At 34.3% G+C, this 24,314-nt stretch overlaps 1 protein-coding gene across 1 annotated transcript in view; it reads right to left on the reverse strand.

Moving 5' to 3' along the window:
- The window catches only part of LOC145266619 (dual specificity mitogen-activated protein kinase kinase 3-like), a 90,761-nt gene that overhangs the window by 41,225 nt on the left and 25,222 nt on the right, over nt 1–24,314 (reverse strand). Inside the window, exon 2 of the mRNA XM_080122525.1 lies at nt 340–382. Within this exon, the coding sequence (XP_079978651.1) occupies nt 340–382 (43 nt within the window). The remainder of the gene's footprint in view (nt 1–339; nt 383–24,314) is intronic.

Below are 24,314 nucleotides of genomic sequence, written 5' to 3' on the forward strand. Positions count from 1 at the left end.
AGATTTGTGTTGTAATGCCTACGAATTCCCATTAATCGCTTAAAAATGATCAATTTATGTGATTTTTGGAATATATTTTCATGTAGTGTCGGGTATTATACAGTTTTTTTTTGTTTTTTTTTTTAAATATAGAGGAAATTCTGGACAAGAAAAACTCTTGCTGAGCAACAAGCTGTATGCCAGAACCCTCAAACAGGTCATTGTAACCCGACGGGCAAGAGAGAAGCATCAGGATATAGTCATCCCACTGACATATCAAACCTTTTTTTCTTTTTTTTCTTTTTTTTTTTTTTTTTTCAGAGGCATGTTTTGAGGAAAGAAGAGACTAAATAAACTTACCCAGTGTCCTTTTTGGGTTCCGGGGTGGTAAATTTTATGTTCACTACAAAAGAAAGAAAGAAAAGAAAATTAAAAAGGTGCAAAGACGATAATTTTCAAAAGGAAGTATCATACATACAAGCCCCCCCCCCCCCAAAAAAAAAAGACATCAAAAATTATTTTTAGTCAAATTAATATCATACCAAATACTAATGGAACAATTGTTTCAAGCGAGCCAGACATTGTCTAAAAGATATACAAGAACCTTTGAGTCTAGAGTTTGCTCAGTGTGTGTGAAATTTTATATATGTGTGAGTGTGTGTGAAATTTTATGTGTGTGTGTGTGTGTGTGTGTGTGTGTGTGTGTCTGTCTGTCTGTCACGGTTTCCAGATTATAAATTATTTGACTGGGATATCCTATTTATTAAAAAGGAGGACAGAAGACGACAAAATATTATGAACATTAAAATAGTATATAGATACGCTAATTTAATGATTGCTCATTTTTGCATTAAATACTACTCCGTATTCATTTATTTAAGTGGTGTCTTGCCTGGTACAGGCATTGATTGCTATGAGTCTTCATATTCATGAATTCATTGTTGCCCATCATTCAGAACCTCATTCACTAGTTGAAGTAAGCGTTCCTAATGATGCTGGCTTTAACAGAGCTTAGACGGAGAAAATCACAAAATACCAACAACTTATGTACGACATGAAAAGAAACTGGAATCTTTAGAAGGTATCAATCGTAAATCAGTCATTACCCGTTTCACAAGTACTTTAATGGATGTGCTCCGATGAACTCTCAGCACCCGTCCACCTTGATGTACATACCACTGACTAACTTGACCCCTAAACGCCGAAAGGCGTTCTATTGTGTCTTCTCTTGGTCTGATAGACTAGTAAAAATTGAGTTTTATTAAATTGTCAAAGATTTTTTTAAAAATACCTCACTTGTTAAGAATCGAACTCACCATTTTGATTTTTTGTTTCGTTTGTTTTTAAGCAAAAATCAATTTTTGCTAATTGTCTTCAAACACCGTTTTCATTAATAATTAAAATTCTACCTTAATTTTTTTTCATAATTCTTGGATATGTTCATTACAGCGACATGGCAATTAAATAGATACCATTGGTTTTACTTGAAGTTCAATAGTTAGATATTCAATTATCGATCTAATAACTAAGAAGCACCGTAAATTGATCAAATAGTTTTTGTATTTTTTTTAATTACGAAAATCAAATTTTATGAAAAAAGCAAAAAGATATCTCTCACGTCACCATCTGGAAAAAAAAAAAAAGGAGGATGCAGATAAGTCTACAATAATTCTAACTTGCGAGATCAGCCCTGTAATGCTAAGGATTTTACATTAATCGCTTTAAAAATTATTTTCTTTATAAAACTAAAACTACTTGATCAATTTACATGATTTTTAGAATATGACATCTTTGTTCCGTAACGGATACATACATCATGAAGATTTTTGGTAAATGTTTACTTTAACTACAATTCAAACCCATCGCAAATTTACCGTTTGCATGGTATTAACCCCTGAATCCTGGCACTATTTTGCGCCATTTCACCGCCTTTGTTAATGCTACATGCAAGCTTGCAATAATGTTTTGTTTTTTTTCATTTTCTTTCTTTGAACATTGTAATGATGGGTATGGGGCAGCCAAACCAGCTGCCAACATTATTGTGCTTTTTATTGAAACCAACCGAGAGCTCTTTTTAGTATCCTCATTGTTCAATTGTCTGGATCTCTTTTGCACTTTGTTCACCAGGAATATTAGTTAAATAGGACTTCAGGTTCTTTTTCATAAGTCCTGTGACACCTATAATAACTGGTATGATATCTCCTTAAGATTCCAGTTTCTTTTCATATCACATGGGTGCTAATGCACTTACTGATCCGCGCTATTTTTGTAATCGTATTTCCAAGTTTAATTAAAGTTTTATGTTTTTTTATTCAATTGTAAAGTTAAAGTACAGAAAAGGTACAAAACACCCTCCCCATGTTAAGAACGGCTTTTTAAATAATACCGTTATTATTTCAGCATGGATCAATAAGTGCACTAGTACCCATACACGAGACCTTGATATTTGGTTCGCTTCTCCCTTTCAGCTCTGTTCAGACCTCCATCATTAGGGACACTCACTTCAACCAAGGTTGCAACTCTTTCTGACTTATTCCATACTAGCGGGGTGCCCGGCATTGCCCAGGTGTGTGTGTGTATTCGGGGGATGGGGGGTCAAAACAACCATGTTTAAAAAAAAAACGTTGGCCGGGTGTTAAAGAAAAAAAATGTTTTGGTAGGAAAGTGGGCTCGAACCCCAAGCCTTGACGCAAAGGTGGAAAAGAAGGGGAAAAAACCTGACATCTCGGCCACGAGGGGGGAGAGGAAGTAAAAACTGTCTTAATTTAACGTTTATAAAGTGAAATTGACATGTGCAAGAATTTAACTTAAGTTTGGCGCTGCAAGCCAGTTTCTGCGTATTTGTTTGTTTCCCCCCTGCCAAATAAATAGCAATTGTCTGATATTACGCCCCCCCCCCCAGCATTGATCAAACCTTATTTGCTTTCTGGACGTCTAAGGCCGAGGAGAACACCAGTTTATTTTCAGTTTCGAAAAACGAAACGAAGATGCAGCGTCAGCGATCAAAAAAAAAAAGTCTCGAAAATAGCGTGTAAAAGTCGGGCAAGTTAAAGATAGACGCGACCCCTGTTCGTAAAAAAGTTTTAAGGAGTGACCCGACCAAGCCCCCCCCAAGCCTTTGCTGGATATACACAAAAAGTGCACACACACACACATCTTCGCTTTTACATATATATATATATATATATATATAGATAGATAGATAGAAGAGAGAGAGAGAGATAGAAGATGAAGATAACTATGTCAGGTTTCACAGCAGCATTTTCAAGGTAGGTGGCTGTAAGGATTACATGGTCGTAATGTATGGTATATAAGTCATTTCCAACTGTTTTTTCAAGTTGATGTTCCCAAGATTTGTTGCTACATTGGATGTTTAATTTTTTTTTACATGATGTATGTGCGCACACGCGCGCAGTAAAGTGACTTGTCACCTCGTGAAGAAATCTTTAGTGAACTTTTAGGGACATTTGAAATAAAAAATTTTCAAAGAAAGAAAAAAATTTGGTTCATTTTGTTGTGTTGTTACGTAGTTTTTCATGTTGTTCTTAAAAAAAAAAAAAAAAAAAAAAAAAAAATTTATATTTTTCGACCGTAAACTGAATTTTTGTGAAATATTAAACGGTCCTTCTGTTTGGTTAATGTCTGCACGTCACTTACAGGTAAACGGTTAATTAAACTACAGAAGCACCTGATACAAGTTCTATAACTGAATACCCCCCCCCAAAAAAAAGAACGAAAAATAATGTTTTTGTAAACCGCTTGCAAAACTTTACTTATAGCGTTATTTATACTAGGTACGTGCAAAATGAATGCCGATGCTCAAATTGTATAAACATTTTCACCCCTCCCTTTAAAAATTCACCAAAAATCAGGAAATTAACCAATTTTAATGAAATTTTCAGTATTTATCAAATAATGATCACGGGACATGCGCGTAGCATTAATGAAGGCGGTGAAATGGCGCAAAATAGTGCCAGGGTCCAAGGGTTAATACCTTACAAACGGTAAATTTGCGACAGGTTTCACTATCAGATTCGTTGTCAGCGACCCCGAAAGCCCCTCAAAATTTTATTGGTCGGTTGTAGTTAAAGTAAACATTTACCAGATTTTTTTCTGTAGTTTTTTTTTTATGTTGAATTCTAAACTAAAATTCTAAGAGATTTTATTGTTTTTTTTTTTTTTTTAGGAGGGGGGAGGGGCGAAGTCGATGTAAATCTGCTAAGAGGGGACAAAAATAAGTTAGACAATCGGGGATGAGGGGAAGGGGAATAAAAAGGAGTGGGAGGGGAGACAGGAAAAGAAATCGCCAAATTGTTAACCGGAACAAATGACGTACAAAGCTTTTCTTTATAGAAAACTCGGGGAGTCACGTGAATACAAAAAACAAATCGGACGATATTACACTCCCCCCTACCAGGAAACACCTTTAGTCATATATATATATATATATATATATATATATATATATACACACACACACACACACACACACACACACACACACACACACACACACACACACACGCACGCGCGTAATTTCCCTTCTTCGGAAAGACGATATGCAATAGTAGTATTTTCTAAATGTATTTGCAGATTAGTGATCTTTAGGTACCTCCAACGCGCGCCACAGTTTTAACCCCCCCCCCACCGTAATGTAACACGATGTAAGTGTAATTTAATATTATCATCCTAACCTTTTTACCATTTGAAAGAAGAAGCTTCAAATAAAATAATTTTTTTTCAAATTTTTTTTTTTTGCAGCATACAAAAAAAAAAAAAAAAAAAAATCGTGTTTACATTATCGACGCTTTAAAAAAAACATCGAGTGGTTCTAAAATGGATGAACGATAAGCATCTCCAAACCGTTGTGTAGAACGTCATCATTGTACGCATTAATTAGTCACGTCATCATTTCGTGTGTTTACTATAGTCTGGGTCAATTTCTATGAAAGATCATTTGAATAAATAAAATGTACGATAAAAAATAAAAATGGATAAAAAACAATATAAGACTTACCGTTTGTAAAACAAATAGATTGTTAATAACGAACTACACAGACGATAAAACTAATTTTAAACTGTTCTATTGATACATGTATCTAAAGATTATGCTGCTTACAGGCGTCCATAGTTTTTTTTTGGGGGGGGGGGAGCGCAAAATTTAATTATCACTGTCATTTTAAATAATCAAATCCAAACGAATTTTCTTAGTTGATTTTGCAATTTTTATTACCTCAAAAGTAAAGTCATATTTTATTATATGATTATATATTATTGGAAACCTGTTATATAAAAAAAATTGTTTTAACTTCATATTGCGTAATATTTGAATTTAACATCATTTAAAGCTTTGTAAAAATAATTATTTTTTAGAATTGTTTTTTTTTTCTCCTGAGATTCAAACAATTATATTACTGACGGTAGGTACGGGCAATTCTAATGGCTGCTTAGGTATGGACATGGTTTTGAACGCCGGTTAATCATAATATTTTTTTTAATTTTCGGTTACTTTTTGATTATGTTTAAAAAATTACAGCTTAAAGTTAATTTCTCAAAGAAAAAATAGCGTGTGAAATAAAAAATACATGGAATAATTTTATCTAAAATCTGAAAAACCGTATATTTCAAGTAAAAATTCATGACAAATATCGTGTTTACATTTTTCTGGTAAGAGAAATATAAGTTTTCTGGAATTATTTCCAAGTTCTAAGTTAAAGTCTTAAAATAATGAATTAATGCAGTAAGTGTACTTAACTTTTGATAAAAAGTGTAATAATATTCCCAAAATATGGCCATGGTAGCAACAAGATTAGTTTCGTGTCAAAAAAGTCATGGCGGCAAAATTCAAAGAAGTACGGAAGCACATTAATGACATAATTTCATTATTATTTAACAATGTTCCGGCTTATCGAGCATTTTTTTTTTTTTTTTTTTTTTTTTTTTTTTTTTTTTTTTGCAGTTCTCGAGGCTAGACTATGGTGCTAAAGAGACCTTTTATTTCATTCTAACTGTGCAGGCTTTCCGATAACTTCTATTAATAGAAAAAAAAATACTTAAAAATAAGAACACACACCAAAAAACTGATCTAGTTAAGTAGAAAGATAGCTTGCCTTTGGTAATATTTATTTATTTATTTATTTATTCCCCCCCCTCGTTTTTGCTTCGTCGGCTACTCTAAATGCGTAGATAAATTACTTTTTAATAAAACTACAAATGTATTTTAGGTGTTGGAAGGTCAATTTAATTGACTCAATTAAATTCAGTGAATTCACTAAGTTACAATGACAATTTATTCATTATAAAAGTTCAGACAATTATTAATAGAATTTAAACTTTCATAAACTTTAAACGACATAAATGTTAATTAAATTCATTAATTTATTCATTGAAAAAAAAAAGTTAACACTATTGTTTATTAATATCTATACAGAATTCAAAGTGGAAAGAAAACAATTTATAATTATTGAAAAAACACTTAAAACTTTTTAAAAAAACACAAACTTGCGTTTTAATCAATCGGAATGTTTACGTGAAATTTAAAGTCGACTTTACACAATTTGAAACGTATCTGAAAATGCCATCGCGTAGTTGAAGGGGAAAGGCAGGGGCAGAGGTGGATGGGGCAAAACGGACAGGTTTCCTTTTTTCAAGAATGGGCATCCATAGTTACTGACATGGAATGTTCGTATAAATTTTTCCATTTTTTAATTTAATTATTTTTTTATGTTCCTGCTTTTAAATTAATTCTTTTTTAATTATTGTTCAATCTATCTATAAATATAAAAGCGAAAATGTATGTATGTGTGTTCGCTTTTTCTGTATGTCTACAAAAGGTTTTTTTCAGAGAAGCGGTCGGTCGCTTCACAACTTTTTAAAACTTTTTATATCACATATAAATCGTAATATCTCACAGTTAACAACGAAGCTCGCCTGTCTATTTAATTTGCTCGATTTCGGGAAGATAAATATTCAACATTTGTCGCTCGCCGCATGTGGGTTAGTCTTTTTCCTATAACATCTTGGGAAAATAAAAATCCCGCAGTCAAACTTGACCTCATTAACTCATTAAAACGGACATCTGCCAAATCCAAGTAAATAAATTCAAACGTGCTTCCGTTAGCATCTCGCGGTGGGGGCAATCGTTAACGTCGCACGTTTTTTTTTTTTTTTTTTTTTTTTTTTTGTTTGTTTTTCACACTTTCATTTACAACTTTGCCTCAACGGTTCGGGCTCGATCCTCATGCTTACTTTTTTTTTTTTTTAACCCCACCCCCGGAGTTTCCACACACACCTTCAAACACTCGGGCAACGCCGGGTACCCCTTACTAGTATTATATAAAAAATATGTTACGCCGATGGTTTCACATTCTTGCGAGCAAGGAAATTATTCTTGCATATAAAAATTATGCGAAACCTATAATGTAAAAGAAAAAAAAAAAAAGTAGAAATATTTTTTGCAATTATAATTTTTTTTTGTGAAAATACTAAAACAATGCTTAATTCAATGGTAATATCGATAGTTCGAGAAATTCATTTTTCCTCGAGTTATAACGAATTCATTAATAAGGACTTTGTTTTTTTTTGTTTTTTTTTTTTCGTAATGTTCCTGTAAAAATTATTTTATTTTTATTGTTACAAATTACGATGCCTTATTTATATATAAAAAAAAGCAAAAATAAATTCTTGCGTTTTTTATTTACTACTTAAAACCATAACTATAGTAAAGGTATTTTTTGTTTAAACAAAATAATACATTTCCACTAAGATTTAAATAAAAAATAATTAGTTCATTATATTCCGCGATCATTATTTGATAAATACTAAAAATTTTATTAGAATTGGTTAATTTCCTGATTTTTGGTGAATTTTTAAGTAAAGGGAGGGAGTCAAAATGTTTATACATTTTGAACGTCAGCATTCATTTTGCCCGTACCTAATTACGGAGAAGTACAAAGTTTACAAGTTTGTTTGTTTAACATAATATTGATTTTATGTCCAATTTTATTTACAACTTTAAGGTAAGTGAAATAAATAATAGGATTTTATATGACCATTTTTTCTTTGATCTTTTCAGATTTAAAAATGTTGAAATTTTTATCGACCTACATTTTGTATTAATTTATTTTTATTTCGGACTATTATTCTCATCTTTATTAGTTGCTGTTTTTCATCTTTTATTGGTTTTGTTTATTCACAACGTTTCGGCCAACTATTCCTCTGGCCTTCGTCAGGTGGTAACCGCGACGGATAGGAACTTCGAATCTCCTAACTGCATTCTCAGCCATCACTGCCATCCGTAGTTGTTGTCGTCTCACCACATTTTTGGCCAATTAACCTCTGGCACGCTTTGGGTGGGATTGAAACCGCTATCTTCAGACAATGTTTATCAACGTCTCTATCAACTGCGCCACGGGCCCCGAAGGGCGATCAAGGTTGGATTCTTTGATCTTATAAATCCACGTTTATTTATTATCTGATCTTCCATAGTCGGGTCCGTACCGATTGGTATATATATATTATTCCTTAATTGGAATTCATTTTTGAGATGAGCATTATATATATTCATTTATTTATTTATTTTGTGAATAAACAAACCAATAAAAGATGAAAAACAACTAATAAAGATGAGAATAATAGTCCGAAATAAAAATAAAATAAAATAAATAAATTAATATAAATAATGCTCATCTCAAAAATGAATTCCAATTAAGGAATAATATATAGACCTACATTTTGTTTAATTTTCGTAGCATGAAATATGGGGGAGAGGTAGAATACCTAAAAAAAAAAAATAATAAATAAAATCCTAATATATTTAACGAAACCTACTTTTATTATGTAAGTTTATTTAATAATGAATAAATATCGAAAATTTCAGAAAAATATGAACATTTGATTTTTGCTAGATTTTTAAAACATGGGTGTGCCTATGGCTTCAAAAACGTCACTACATAGGAACGCTGTTTTAAAGCGTCGATAATGTAAACACGATTTTTGTCTCGCATTTTCATTATTTTTGTATGCTGTAAAAAAAAAATTTTTTAAATATCAGTTTATTTGAAGCTCCTTTTGAATGGTCAAAAAAAAGTTAGGATAATATTAAATTAAATTACAGTTACATTGTGTTACATACAAGGGGAGGGGGGGTTTAAAGCTGTGGCGCGCGTTGAAGGTACCTAATGATTGATTGACTAGAACGTTTCATTAGAAATTGAGCACCCCCTACAAATATTTAAATATTAACTTTTTTTCAATTTTTTTTTATAATCTGGTAGAATAGTGTCCACTCGATAATAGTCCGCTAAAAAAAAAAAAAAAAAAAGAAAGAAAAAAAAAAAGAAAAAAAAAAAAAAAAAAAAAGAAAAAAAAAAAAAGAAAGAAAAAAAAAAGAAAAAAAAAAAAAAAAAAAAAAAGAAAAAAAAAAAGAAAAAAAAAAAGAAAAAAAAAAAGAAAAAAAAAAAGAAAAAAAAAAAGAAAAAAAAAAAAGAAAAAAAGTGGGGCAAGATTCTTCAGGTCCGCCGGATTATGTTGGGCAACATTGTTTTATTTGATTTAAAAAAAAAAACAAAAAACAAAAAAAAAGAATTGTCATATAAGTCGCTAAAAGATTCATTTCGTTTCGTTTTAACCAGTCTCCGTTTCAAATTGTTTTTGATCAACCGACTTACAGAACGTTCACGTTGAATTTATGCCAGTGTGTCTGCTAATTTACTACGTTAAAAAAAGGTATTGTCTAATTAATTAGAATTTTTATTGAGATGAGTAATTTGTATTATTTATTGCCTCCTCATCTTCTAGTTGTCATTTCAATAGTCCGCAATAAATAAATAAATGGATAAATTAAAAAGTATTAACATTTCATACGTAATATTAAATTGATTTTAATATCAGTATGTTCAGCACGTTAATTTAGAGAGAGAGAAAGAAAAGAAAAAAAAAAGACATTCTCTTGGGGAAGTGGTATTTTCCACTGTAGAGCCATGTATTTTACAGCTGTCCTCCATTTTTTGATACACCTTCGTTAAAAAAAACATTCATACATTTTCTTCAACATAAATAACCCCGAAAATGTTTTTTTTTAATTTACATTACAAATAAATAATCAAAACGACAATAAAACTTATTGTTTTACTGTGTACGTTTTCAGCTTCCCAATTGTTTTTTTTGGGGTTTTTTTTTGCGTTTAAATTAAAAGATATATCAAAATTTGAACTTAACTTTATTATGGTATCTGTTCAGTGCACATTTACCTATAAGTATGGCAAACCACTCATAATTCAATGGCTGTAAGTTTGTTCTTTTTTTTTCAGAACAAAACAATTATAAACAGAACGACTCATAGAAATCTATATTCTTTTTTTCATTTTAATATACTTTCATAGAAATGTTTCTGTTATGTCACAAAAACTATTTTCTTTACGTCACAAGTGTCACGCTCGTACATTAATTCCATAGCTAATATAACATACTGACCCAACGGGTCACAGGTAGTCTGGTATTTTCAGAAATATTTTGTTTTAAATTATCTTTATATAATTCAGTAAAAGACCCATTTCGCTTCTTATGTGCATTTTCGGCCCTCACTTCCATTGAAAATTCACCAAAATTCAAGATATCAACTAATTTTAATGAAATTTGCAGAGCTTATTCAGATTGGCACCTATAGTGATTCACAAAAATGAAGAAAAGCTTTTATATTCTATCTACATCACGGAACGAAGATTTAGTGTGGAGATATCAAGAGTGTTCGCTAGGAGAAATGATTCTACACCATTCTAAGTCCACGGATATTTGTAATAATGTTTTCACTGAAAATGCTCTGGTTTAAAAGATCACCAATCTACACAAACACTGTGTATTTTTTAAAGATTTGGACACGTTGAATTTATTCATATTTAAAATCAATTTATTGTTACGCATTAAAGATTGGAGAGCATAAACAGCACCTAGAATTTCCAAATGGTCACCCATTTTAGTACTGACCGGGTTCAATGTTGCTTAACTTCGGTGACTTAACTGGAACCAGTGTGTGAATGTGATTATACTGTACTAAGTGCAAAAAAGAAAAAAATATGTATGGATTCATAAGATTGTAATACTGTTGTCATATCTGGGGAAGATCAACTCCGAGCATAATGACAGCTTGGAAGATGGGGGGGGGTGATCTCTTCCCTACAGCTCCTTTCACACAGAAGAGATCTTCCTAGGCTCTCCCTACTATACCCACATGTTCATGATAAGTGTTTGACTGAGCTCTAACGGCGAACTCTATAGGCACCAAGGCTCAGATTGAGGGCAGTCACCTTATATTATACAGTAGACAGTGGTATTCACCTTAGGCAAGTTGAACCGGCTTCCTCCTTTACAAGTTTTATGGGAATATGAAAATCACAAGTGGTTTTGAGTTGCATGTATATCCCCATCAGGGGAGATGACAACGTTAGGTTTTTGCAGGAAGGTGTCGACACTCCTACATACAGCACCTGGTATTCCTAAATGATCACCCATCTGGTATTGACCAGGCTCAACATTGCTTAACTTTGGTGATCTAATGAAAACTGGTGTGTCACCGTGATTATGCTGTTAATATACGGGCCAAGGCTGAATAGACTAACCATCAGCAAAAATGAAGGGTTTATCAGTGTGATAATGTATGAAACAGAAATCTGGCCAGAGGGGGTTGAAGACATGCGTTGCATGGAGTGAACTAATGAGAATGATGTGATGGATGTGTAATGAGAGTCTTAAATGAGGTTTAGATCTGACGACCTCAGAGGAAGATTAACTTTGGACAGGATAGGGAGTGCGTGCAGAAGGCTTTGATAGTATGGATGAGAGTTCTTGGGTTATTAGATGTGAAACCAGCGAGGTAAGAGGTTCACGGAAAGGATGGGAGGAAGTGATAAGGATGGATTTTAAAAGAGAGATGAAGACCTAACCAGAGATAGGTAAGTTTAGCAGTCAATTTAGAAAAGATGTTTAATACATGCCAGCATATAAAAAAAAAAAACCTCAACTAGTTTAGCGTCTCAAGAATTGTATTAAATTAATCTTTTTCTTCATGCCAACCGGTGACAGAGACAGGGAGAAACATATATATATATATATATATATATATATATATATATATATATATATATATATACATACATACATACATACACAGAGAGCAGAACGGTAAAATTGTCGCCATAGAAAAAGACATGATTTCATTTCTGTTTGATGAAAACCAGTTTTCATTTTTTGTTGCAAACCATCTACTAGTTGGCCAGTTGTGTACAAATTCTAAGAGCGATAGGAGCCTTCTACCTTCTATTATGTTTGAAAGTGACACAACGTTCAATGAGAGAGATCGAAGATGTGCGGCTGTACAATTCATGCTTTCTAAGTTATGACGACAGGACCATTGCCAGCACCCTCAAAATGCAAATCTAGACAGTTCAACGCTTGAGGCCACAGGTCAACGTATCAGACAATGCACAGTTATGGTCTTTGGTGTGGTTTCAAGTGAGGACCATATAAATGCCCCTTCATATCTTCAAAGTCGGCTTGAAAGTCAATACCTGGATGCACTGAAGAGTGTGATGATCCCCTGGTGCAATCAGGTGGCAGCAGAACTCTGTTCCAACCTACAAGTCTAAAGAGATTGAGAAAGATTGCTATGACTTTTTACCCTTCTCTCAAAGGCCCCTCCCTCCTTCCTCTCCTGACCTGAACTCGCTGGACTACTTCATTTGGTCATACATCGAGAACATCACCAACATGACCTCCCACAACACCAGAGCCAGCTTGATTGCCGCTATCCGCCAAATATTCAGAGCTTCCACCGGCGTTTGTGAAAAAAACATGCTCCCAGTTCTGAACCTGCATTAAGGCGGTGATTGAGGCTGAAGGTGGCTACATTGAATAGATGTCAGCTCTACTAAATAATCAAGTTCCCTGAATTGATTTTTTTCAATAAAATTTTTAAAATAAAGCTGTAGTGTTGTTTTCTTTAGAGTAACACTTTTATCGTTCCACCCTGTATAATGCTATAAAAACCAGACACCCCCACCCACTTACATAATTACCAAACAGGCAGCCAAACAATCCTTCATCCTTTGAACGTTCATGACCTAAATCCTAGTAGAAATGACCCAGATATATAACCCTACCTGGGATGTGGCTGTTACACTCGAACCGTGTCGTTTCATTTCAACCACCCTGATCCCACACGTTAAAAAAAAAAGATAAATAAAAAAAAAAAAATAATAAAAAGTAGAAAAAAAAAAAAAAATGCCGCTTCATCATTTTTAAAACCGTGCAAATGAAAAGCATTTATTTGTGGTTCTTCTAAAACCACGTATTTCATTATCTTTCAAAAATATTTTTGTACACACGTATGTTATAACGCTGTGCCATATAATGTGCTTTTTTAAAAGTCTCTATCCCCACACACTAACGCTGACTATAGCCAGCGCTTTATGGACCCACTTAATACATTTCACCTTGCTCAGTACGCATTTTCAGTCAGCGCGTACACACTTGCCAATTTGCACACGTGCTTTAACAGCTCCTGCTTGTATCACACATTCCGATACGCACTATTTTACCAAAAGAGCGCACCACTTCATTACATAAACCAAATCCCAGCATCTCTCTCTCGTGCCAGTCCCCTTCCCAAGGTAAGGAGAAAGGGAAGTAAATTCCAACAGGAACAATGTGGCACGAAAAGAGACCTCATGTACAGACAGCGTTCTAAAAAAGATAGTCGAGATTTAGCCAGCCTATGGAGATGACGCAAAGACTGAAAACCCCATATTAAGCGCACCATATTGACTAGTGGACCTTTTTTATTTTAAGATTGGACTATGTTTATATGAATAGAGAAGCATATCACAGACCAAATTTGTAAAAAATCACAGACCAAATTTGCAAAAAAAAAAAAAAAAAAAAAAAAAATTACAGACCAAATTTGCAAAGAATCACCAACATTAAACGATAAATTGTATATCAGCAAAAATATTAAGTAGTCCAGAAAAAAAAAAAAAAAAAAAAACTTAAAAGAAATTTTTTGAAAAGAGAAAATAATTATCTATTACATAATAGTTTTTTTTTTTTATATATCCAGCCAAAACTCAAACTACAAAACAAGCACCCACAAAGTTGGTATTTTCCTGATTGCCATTGCCCCGGATGAATAATATCTAAAATTTAGAAAAAATTAACTTTATTTTTGGACTTCAAACTTATGCAGATTTCATCAGGTGTCAGTTTTCCAGTCACTAGCTAAAGGGAAGTAATCATTTTATATTAAAAAAATAAAGAAAAAATCTTTATGATGTATGTAGCTGTTGTGAAACAAAAAATATTCCACAAATTATGTAAAATTGATAAAGTAGTTTTATTTTTGTAAAGAAAATTTTTAAGTAATTAATGGGAATTAGGTGACATCACAACATAAATTTTGCAAATATGGAATTACTGAGTTATTTATCTCTGCATTATTTTTTAGATTGTTTTCAAAACGGCAAACAAGACAGCTGCTCCTTTGTTACTCATAAAATTTCATTTTCTTATTTAAAAAGAACTACTTTATCAATTCACATGATTATTTTGTTTTTAATTTTTGTTTTTTTGTTTTTTTTATATTTTGTTTAGTTACGGGAATATACATCATACAGAATTTTCTTTCTTTTTTTTTTATTTTAATAAAAGAGAAAATTTGACAAGAACCGTTATTTCCCTTATGCTGACTCATCAAGTAATCTATAAAAACGTGTGCATGTCAAGAGAGGGAATGAGCAAAGAAGAAAGTGTGTGGAAGGAATGAGAGATATAAAAGTCCCCCCCCCCCATGCAGCAGACTTGATAGTATATTTAAGGTGCTGAATGTCATAACTTTAGTAAGTGCCACAAAAAAAAAAAAAAAAAAAAAAAAAATTGAGAAAAACGCTGTTAAAGTTTAGCGACTTTCAAAATACCATAGAATCTGAACCGTGAAAGATTCATTTGAGGTTTTCTTTATAGTGTAGCTTAAAGCATCAGTTTCTTTGTTAGCAAAATTTTGTGTAAAAAAAAAAATAAAAAAATCAAAAAAAATCAAGGTATTTGGAGACAAACGCATTAAAAGTGTTTTTCTTTTTTTCCATAACAAACAAACCACGCAGGAGTAAACATTGTGCTCATATTCAGTGTTATATCAAACCTACCTTATGACATACATAGCTGATATTTTGACAAAAAGTAGTTAACTGCACATATTTAACGCAAACCCAAAGATATTTCATGATCAAAAAACAGAACAGTAATTAAATAAGACGAACTGCTGTTATCCAGAACAAACAAACACTATTTTACTGTTGCAAAAAGATTATTATCATAGTAATAAAATTATCAAATTATTAAATATTAATAATTTTATTACTATTATCATAGTAATAAAATTATCAAATTATTAAATATTAATAATTTTATTACTATGATCATAGTAATGAAAATTATTAAAACACTGAACAGAATAATACAAAGAATAAAAGGAATAATAAGCAACAAGTTTACCAAGTTAAGATACTGATTCTGTGAGCCAGGTGACCGCCAATAATACTACAGGCGACATCAAACATACACAAAGACCCATTACTGACCTTATGGCCAAAGAAACAACACTGTTTCTGGTTGCTTTCCAAGTTTTCAAACATTGCAAGAGGATAATGCTAAAACCTAAGAGATGTTTCATTGTAAAATGGATATAAATGCCCTTATACGATGAGCGGGTGGGCTGTCATGGGGGTAGGTATACTGTGCATTAGTCGATTTCTACCCATGTTCTGATTTGAATTCGATCATAACTACTCTTGTACGTGGGAAATAAAATTATATACTAACTTGATATTTTGCCACGATGGTGCTTACTGAGTTATGACACTCAGCGCCTCATTTATAAAGAGAAAAGATTATATCTTTTTATTTTTTTTTTTACATCTATATTTTATTAAAATAAGGCCTGGTTGTAATCTCAACTTCCTAAGATCATCCTTAATTAACTAACATCATGTCTTACATGGTCTACCCCTCCTCCCTCTAAATCCATCAATCTTATTAAACCTATATCTGCTGACTGGATTTACCTCATCCATCCTGTCGACATGTCCATACCATCTCAATCTATTCTGGCACAAAACATTAACTATGAGGTGCCTTCGATAAGTTTCCAAACATTTTTCATATGGGCACTTATTGAAAGCATACACACATGAAATTCTAGTCCCCTTCAAAGTAATCTCCTCCGGCTGCAATGCACTTGTACCGTTCCAACAACTTCTGGAAGGCCCCATGCAATTCTTCTTGCGTGATCGTGTCAATGACCCTCATCACAGCCTCATCTCAATTGTCTCATAACGACAGCCTCTAAGGTTTTCCGTGAGCTTAGAAAATAACCAGAAGTCACAGGGAGCAAGGTCTGGAATATAGGGAGGGTGACGAAATGTCTTGATGCCCACGACAACGTCTTTCTGATTTTCTCTGAACACTTGTGGGACAAACTTTGCACAAAGCTTCTGCATTCTTAGTTCCTCACAAATAATTGGTCGTACACTTTCCACGGCGGCATCAAACTATGCACTTATCTTTAAAAACGTACAACAGTCTTTATTTGACCAATCAACTTTAGTGTTTTGACTTCCTTATTCCTCCCACAAATCTTATTCCATACAGACTCCCTGTCTTCCTAGAATCTCTTATGCCACTCAAAAACTGGTGCTCAATCCATGCAAGATGATCCAAAAGCAGTCTGAAGCATTCCATATATTTTTGTGGCATTTTTTTTTTTTTCAACTTTAAAACAGGATTTTATTGCATATCGTTCTTCTAAAGTGTCCTCACGCCCAGAATGCATTTTTGAAATTCACCAGCGGTGACAATCAGGCTTTAGTGGGGCGTATTCCAATTCCTGTTGTAACTGTTTATCTAAACCTGAAATCAAACGTTGGTCAGTCATCTCATATGTATAGCAATAACATACTGAATTTTCAAGAGTCTGCAAAATTATTTAAGGTACCCTGTATGTTGGAATGTGTAATCAATTCGTCAACTCTTCTGATAACTTCCAGCCTCTGAGACTTACACCGCACGTCCATCTCATCATCTGCATAGCTTATAGAAATTCTATTAAGTTTTCCTCCTGAACGTGGTTGGTGTGTTACGAGGTGATATGAACATGTCGAAAGGTTAACTCATTTGGGTTACTACCTTCTCCATCCAGGATATTGAGAACTTATAAAGTTAAGGAACCCTCCCAAGCACTACTAAAATCAAGATCCTCCCCATCCCTTTAGAAGAGAAATTGTTTTGTTTCTCATTTTCGGGTTACTATCAGTGCTATCCAGATTATAACGTCCATTTCCATGCTAACATGGGTTGGATGGCTTTGTCCGATGCCTCTTTTTCAAGCCCATCGCTTTTATGCAAGGCCTGATTGTAATATAAACTTTGCTCTAAATCCATGGACCTCAATAAAACTACATCCGCTGATTGGCTTTACCTCCAGAAGGCTGTTGCTTAGGATTTATTACGAAACATATGTAACGGAAGTAAGTGCTCCGTTCAAAATTCCATACAGATTTCAGAGTTCAATAATATGCACCTGAAGAAGGTCAGAGGTTATAGCGATGGAACACGTACATCAAATCTGTTGCCAAGGTTACTGGAAAAATAGTGGGATCCTTCTATCGATCCAGTAGATATCTCACTACTGATGCAATTCTCTACCTATATAAGAGCCAGGTACGTCCAAGGATGGAGTACTTTTGCAACATCTGGGCAGGAGCTGCTAGAAGCATTTTTTCCTGCTTTGACAGAGTTCAAAATAGACTTCGTAGCCTAGTGGGGGATGGCCTTTTCTCTTCCTTGCAATCTCTTTCTCACACAAAGAGACGTTGCGAGCTTGTCTCTGCTTTATTGTTATTTTCTCCAATCTATGCCCCCCCCCCTCGCCAAACTTTCACGAGAAACACTCGTCTAGCTGAAAACACTATCAATTTCCCACACACTTTATTTGTGCCTAAACCTAAACATAGATTCCATGAACAAAGCTTCTTTCTTAGAACTGCACGCCTGTGGAACTTTTGCCTGCTTTCCGGCTGACTATAATATGGTTGTCTTCAAGTCCAACGTAAACAAGTTCTTGATGAGCCGTTCCCCTTAAGTAATCCAATTTACCAAATTTCCACTACTAACAATTACTATGTTATTGTCCCATTGACCACTGTACACTTATTAACCCTTATCCTCGAATGGCCTCTGGGCCTAGATAAGTGGTGACCCTTTGTAAAAAAAAAAAAAAAAAAAAAAAAAAAAAAAAAATATATATATTGTAAGAATAAAACTCAAGATGAAAATGGTAGACCAAATAATCCCAATTATCAATTACCAATCCTCATCTTAAAAAAAACAAAAAAAAAAACAGTAAGATATGGTCAAATTTTTTAAGAGATTTCTTCAAGTAGGGGACGATAAAGGTTAAAGATGTTACGAGAAAGTGCATCCCAGAAATACATAAAAAGGAAACGGAGGTTTTCGTTAGGGATGACCCCAACACATGTAAAACAGAAGAAAAAAAAAAAAAAAAAAAAATTCTCATCCCTAAGGAACCAAGAGTGAAAGAAATCAGAAACAGATGTAGACCCACGTAAACCCAATACGTATACAGAGTACGTCGCAAAGGTTGGTTGGTTGTTTTTGTTTTACGGCATATCAACTCTTTTTGGGTTATTTAATGCCGAAATCCAAAGATTTTGAAGAAAAATTTTTTAATAGAATATATTCGTTGTTTTCAAGTAAATTTCTATTAAACCCATAGTTGGGACCCTAACAAGTACTACCACTCCGGGTCAGAGTGGACCTGGGAGCAATGGTAATTAAAGGGTGGCTCCACATTCCCCAAAGCCCGCAAGCTGGGCCTCACCACTGGATATAGTTTAAGGTCATATCCAGGACCACGTCGCAAAGGAGACCAGGACAAATAATAACTTTTTTTGTAACAACATTTATTTCCGGATACTTTCCTGAATAAAACGTGAGCGTGTTCCTTCTCTCAGATCTACGTGCTCTTGAAGTTCTCTCTCTCTCCTTTTTCTTTATTCATTTGCTGCCATCTGTATACTGTAAAAATGCCGATTAGAGCTGATGGTACACTGGATTGTGTGTGGCCCCAGCTGGGAGCTGTAGAGAATGTGGAATTTACCCTTAGTTGCCATTTTTTTTTTTTTTTTTTTTTTTTTTTTTTTACACGGTGGTTACCACTTATCAAGGCCCGGAAGCCACTCAGGGATAAGGGTTATTGCAAGTAAAGTACGTTAGTGTGGAGATTTGATGAAGTGTTTACTTAAGGGGGCGGTCCATTAGGAATTTGTTAACGTTGGACATCCAAGTTGTAGTCAGGTGGGAAGCTGGCAGACGGAACATTACTCCCAGGTCAATCTAATCGGTCCCACTTTATCAACTAAGCCCCAGCCCCATTGCCACAATGTTGCATCACTGTGCCTGTTTTACAAATATTTTAATGAAATGTGTTCTGATGAACTCGTTTCACTTGTACCCTCCCCCTCGACGTACATATCCCGACAAACCCACTTAGCAATAAAATCTCACCCCTTCACTGTTGATGTCCCTAAATGCCAGAAAGCTTTCTGTTCTAATAGTTCTTCCCTCGAACAGCTAGACTTTGGAATTCCCTTCCTGCTGCCTGTTTCCCTGGCTGTACAGGAAGTTTAAATGTAATATAAACCACTGCAGAAGTTTAAATGTAAGATAAACCAACATATTGTTAATGTTTCCTAGACTTGGCCCCAAATAGTAGCCCCTTACGTCCAAGTGGCAACATGCTTTTTAAGGGGTGAACAGAAAAAGAAAAAAAAAAAAAAGAAAAAAAAAAAGAAAAAAAAAAAAAACTTAGCTCAGAGTGGTAATACCTGTTAAGACAGCTGGTGCTATCAGATCAGGCTTTCTGAAGATACTAGTTTCCTGAGCAAAACTGCACCAAACATCATAGGCGACCGGGGGGGGGGGAGGGGAGAGAGAGAGAGAGAGAGAGAGGCTGTGAATTTATTTTCCTCGACACTTCCTCCTTTGGAGGAAGTCTGTTCAACTTGCCTAAAGTAAATGTCTTACAAAAACAATAATTGATGAAAAATATCAAATGCTTTTTAAGTATATTGCGCATATATGCGGTACAATCGGGCAAAAAATGCATCCAAAAACAAGCTTCTATCTTTTCACCATAAATGCTCTGATTCTCACTTGGGCCCAATTAATATGAATCGCTATTGTCTCAAAAGAAGCTCCCTGCATTAACAAGCTTCTGGGACCGACCGTCACTCCTGATCTGAAATGGAGTACACACATCAAATCTGTTGCCAAGGTTGTTGGGAAAAGATTACATCATTCTATCACTCTAGAAGGTATCTAACTTCCAACACAATCCTCTGTGCCAAGCATGTGAGGAAACGCACAAGCAAAGGAGTCTGGCCTACTGGCGGCGAATAGCAAACCCGAGACATTTTGATTGCAAATCAAGTCTTCTAATAAGCTACATCCATCTTACCCCAAGGCGATAATTTAGTTTTGGCCAACGGCTATAAAAAACAAACTAATAAGTCATTCAAGGGGAGGGGGGGGCAGTTGAAATACATTGCTCTGATAACGTGTCTTGCATTACTGCATTTAATATCGTGGTGTGTCGATTCAGCGGTATTGTTCGGGATTGCGTGGACAAATTTTTTCAGGATAGTGCTGTCACTTGTGATATAAATATGTTTGGGTTTTTTGCGCTCACCTCCTCTTTCGGGAAGCAACATCCTCTAGCTGTATAAGAGCTAAATACGTCCTAAGATGGAGCACTGCTGCAACATCTGGGCAGGAACTGCTCGGAACACGCTATCCTGCCTTGACAGAGTTCAAGGCCGGCTTCAAAACCTAGTGGGTGATTCCCTTTTCTCTTTTCTGAAACCTTTTTCCCTCCTCCCTAAAAGTTGCAAGCTTGTCTCTGTTCTATCATTATTTCCATGGTAAGTACTCAACTGATCTCCAATCTATAGTTCTCCCCTTGCCAAACTTTCAAAAAACACACACACACACCTCGTCTCACTACAACCATTATCAAAAATTCTGTGTCTAAATTCAAACACAAATTCCATGAACAAAGTTTCTTTCCAAGAACTGCATACCTGTGGAACTGCTCCGCTGGTCTACTTCCCAGTTAACTAGAACATGTTAGTCTTCAAGTCCAAGTCAAGATGTCCCCTTAAATAATCTAATTTTACCCAATTCCAACCACTAATGGTCACTATGCTGTTGTCTTGGTGACCACTGTACACTTGTTAAGCCTTATCCTCGAGTGGTCTTAGGGCCTTGATAAGTGGTAACTATTAAAAAAAAATTTTTTTTAATATATATATATTGTTAGAGTCCACTAAGTTGGGAGGGGGGGGGGTTGTAACAATTTGTGTTTTTTTGTAATAAGGCTCGCCCGGCAGTTTCCGGTTATCCCTGTCATTGTAGAAATCACAGTTTCATAAATGCAGAAGAACTTTTTTTTTTTTTTTTGTTTTTTTTTAACTTTCGGCAGCATTAACCCAGGATGAGTTGAGGTGGCTTCTCCCATAGAACACACAGCATCCCAAATAAATGTAGATCAAGCACAAGCACAAAACAAGGTTCTCTTCTCCTTGGTCTCTCCAGATATCTAGAGACCAGATTCTTTGAATAGTGCCATTTTGTAAGATGTAGAGTGATTCGTATTTGGCAGTCAAGACCCCCTTACCTAAAAGTTTGAAAACCCAGGTGACTCTACTTAAGGCTTACAGGTGATTGCCGTGTCCACAGTGAACACACACATACTCGCTTCTCACTAGTACACACACACACACACTCACAGATAAAGATACATACACCTATAATATCACCTAATGTCTTTGAACGAACATAGCACACGTTTTGCTTTGCATCTAAACAAAATCTAAGATAAAATAAAATTAACGTTATTTCAATTTACTTCTAAAACCACTATATATGATTTTCCCCACTCTATCCGTGCCTAAACGCAGATTCCATAAAGCTTCTTTCCCAGAACTGCCTGCCTTTGGAACATTGTTCCGCTGGGTTGCTTCCCTGCTAAATACAACATGGTAGCCTTCAAATCTAATGTAAACTAATTCCTGTTAATCAAGAAATAATCAAATTCCACCCAATTTACATCATTAACGATTACTTAACTACGACCTTACATTCACCCTTATCCTTGAGTGGCCTTCAAGCCTTGATAAGTAGTGACCCCCAAGTGTATAAAAAAAAAAAAAAATAAAAAAATCCTCACTAGTTGAGAACCCCTAAAACTAAGGAATTTGTCTAGCTATCTATGGTCCAGTCGATCACCTTCTATGGCTGCAAGACATGACATAGGAAGATAATCAACCAACTCCTGGATTTTGATGAAACTAAAAGTTTTGGTTTCGATTCTAGCTGATGGCACCCGTCATATTTTTTCTTTTTAAATCACCAGTATATATTGGGTACAATATAATAATCAGGGAATTCTATAATAAAATATGAAATCTTCATTAATTAAAATTATAATTAAATTAGTATATATATATATATATATATTGATAATTTAATGTACGTAGTATGTTACCAATTTCTATCCTTTTTTTTTTTAATAAATAGGATCTCCCGATCGAACAATTTATAACCTGGAAACCATGACACAATGTAAAAAAAAAAAAAAAATTTTTTAAATAAAAAACCCGCTCTCGTTTTGGGCCGTATGTGAAACTAAAATATACCTCCTTGATCTTCTGGCTAGGATCCAAGGGTAGCATCTGTTCTGTCTAAAGATAGTATAATGATATTGTGGGGTTTCTGTGTGCGCCGGGCGTCCATACAATGAAAATATGTCACAGACTCTTATAAGGATGTTTCTGAATTTTTGAGATGAGGATTCGTTACTACTGTTCTCACCTTGAGTGTGATTTTCACAAACGGTTCCGCTCAAAATTCCATCCAAATTCCCGAGTTTGACAGAAACATTCCCAAATTCGACAAGATACACCAGAAGAAGGTCGGAGGTTACATCGACCAAAACACTGTGAAAATCACACTCAAGATGAGAACAGTAGTCCGATGAATAATGATTCCTATAAGGATATTTGAGAAACTGTAATAACTAGAAATATTCTTTGGCTACATTAATAAGATTACTTTGATAAATATTTTTACAGTTTTGACAAAAGAGCTTAAATAATATTGTGGGGTCTCCATTCACGCTGGACGACCACAGAATGCCCAGCAGCAATATATTACATATGAAAGATGTCGTTGTGGAATTTCCACAGGTCCGGCTAGTATATAATGAAAACATTTGGGAGTTTTTTTTGGGTTTTTTTTTTCAGTTTTGTTGGTTATCGTTACGATTAGTGTTTCAGCTCATTCGTTTTTAATTGATTTTCTTTTTTTTTTTTTTGTATACTTTGTTTATTAAATTGTTAAATGAAAGTACAGAATAGATAAAGGGAAGATTCTTCCCTCCTCACGTTAGATGCTTTTTAAATAATAGCATTATTATTTAGAAAAACCCTTCATAACATGGGAAAGGCCAACCGGAAGTAAAGTTGAAACAGTAATCCTGAAGATGTGCTTTGTTTTTCGGTGCATTAAACAGAAATAGAAAGAAAAAAAAAAAATAACTCTCTCCCCTCCACCCGATTGAAAAATAAATGCATTTTTTGTTTTTTTAATAGATTAAACGTCAACACCCTGGAAATACCCGTAATAATTGGTAATTCTATGCTCACTCCTATTTTCAATCGAGAGTTTTTTTTTGTTTGTTTTTTTTATTTTTGTTATTTAATTATTTTTATAATGAAATTTTCAACTTTTTCTTTTTGGCAAAAAGATTAACAAAATTTTTAACCCTAACTCTTGGCATACTTATTGTCGTCTGCTCTTTAGAAATGATTTCACGGTTTGCTCATAAACTGCTTCAGCTATTTCCGGGACTAACGCGATGATTCCCTCTTTTTCCTGAAAACATACTTATTATTTCTTCTAATTTCATGTGGACACCTTAAAAAAAATTTAAGAAACAAGATAAACATATTAATGCCGACATACCTCAGTATTCCGTCCTCGGCGTGACTTTATCCTTGATCATCGATGATCTAAATCACATTCTCAGATCATTCGTAGAGATTAATGTAGACAACACTACCATCTATGGCAACACTTCAAAGACCAAAAACGGTCAAGATCTCTGATTCTCTCTTCTGATCTTGAGCACAGGGTGCATTGGAGAAGGTTGC

The sequence above is a fragment of the Euprymna scolopes genome, chromosome 41 (assembly GCF_053919585.1).
Source record: "Euprymna scolopes isolate OS-2025 chromosome 41, ASM5391958v1, whole genome shotgun sequence".
NCBI lineage: Eukaryota > Metazoa > Mollusca > Cephalopoda > Sepiida > Sepiolidae > Euprymna > Euprymna scolopes.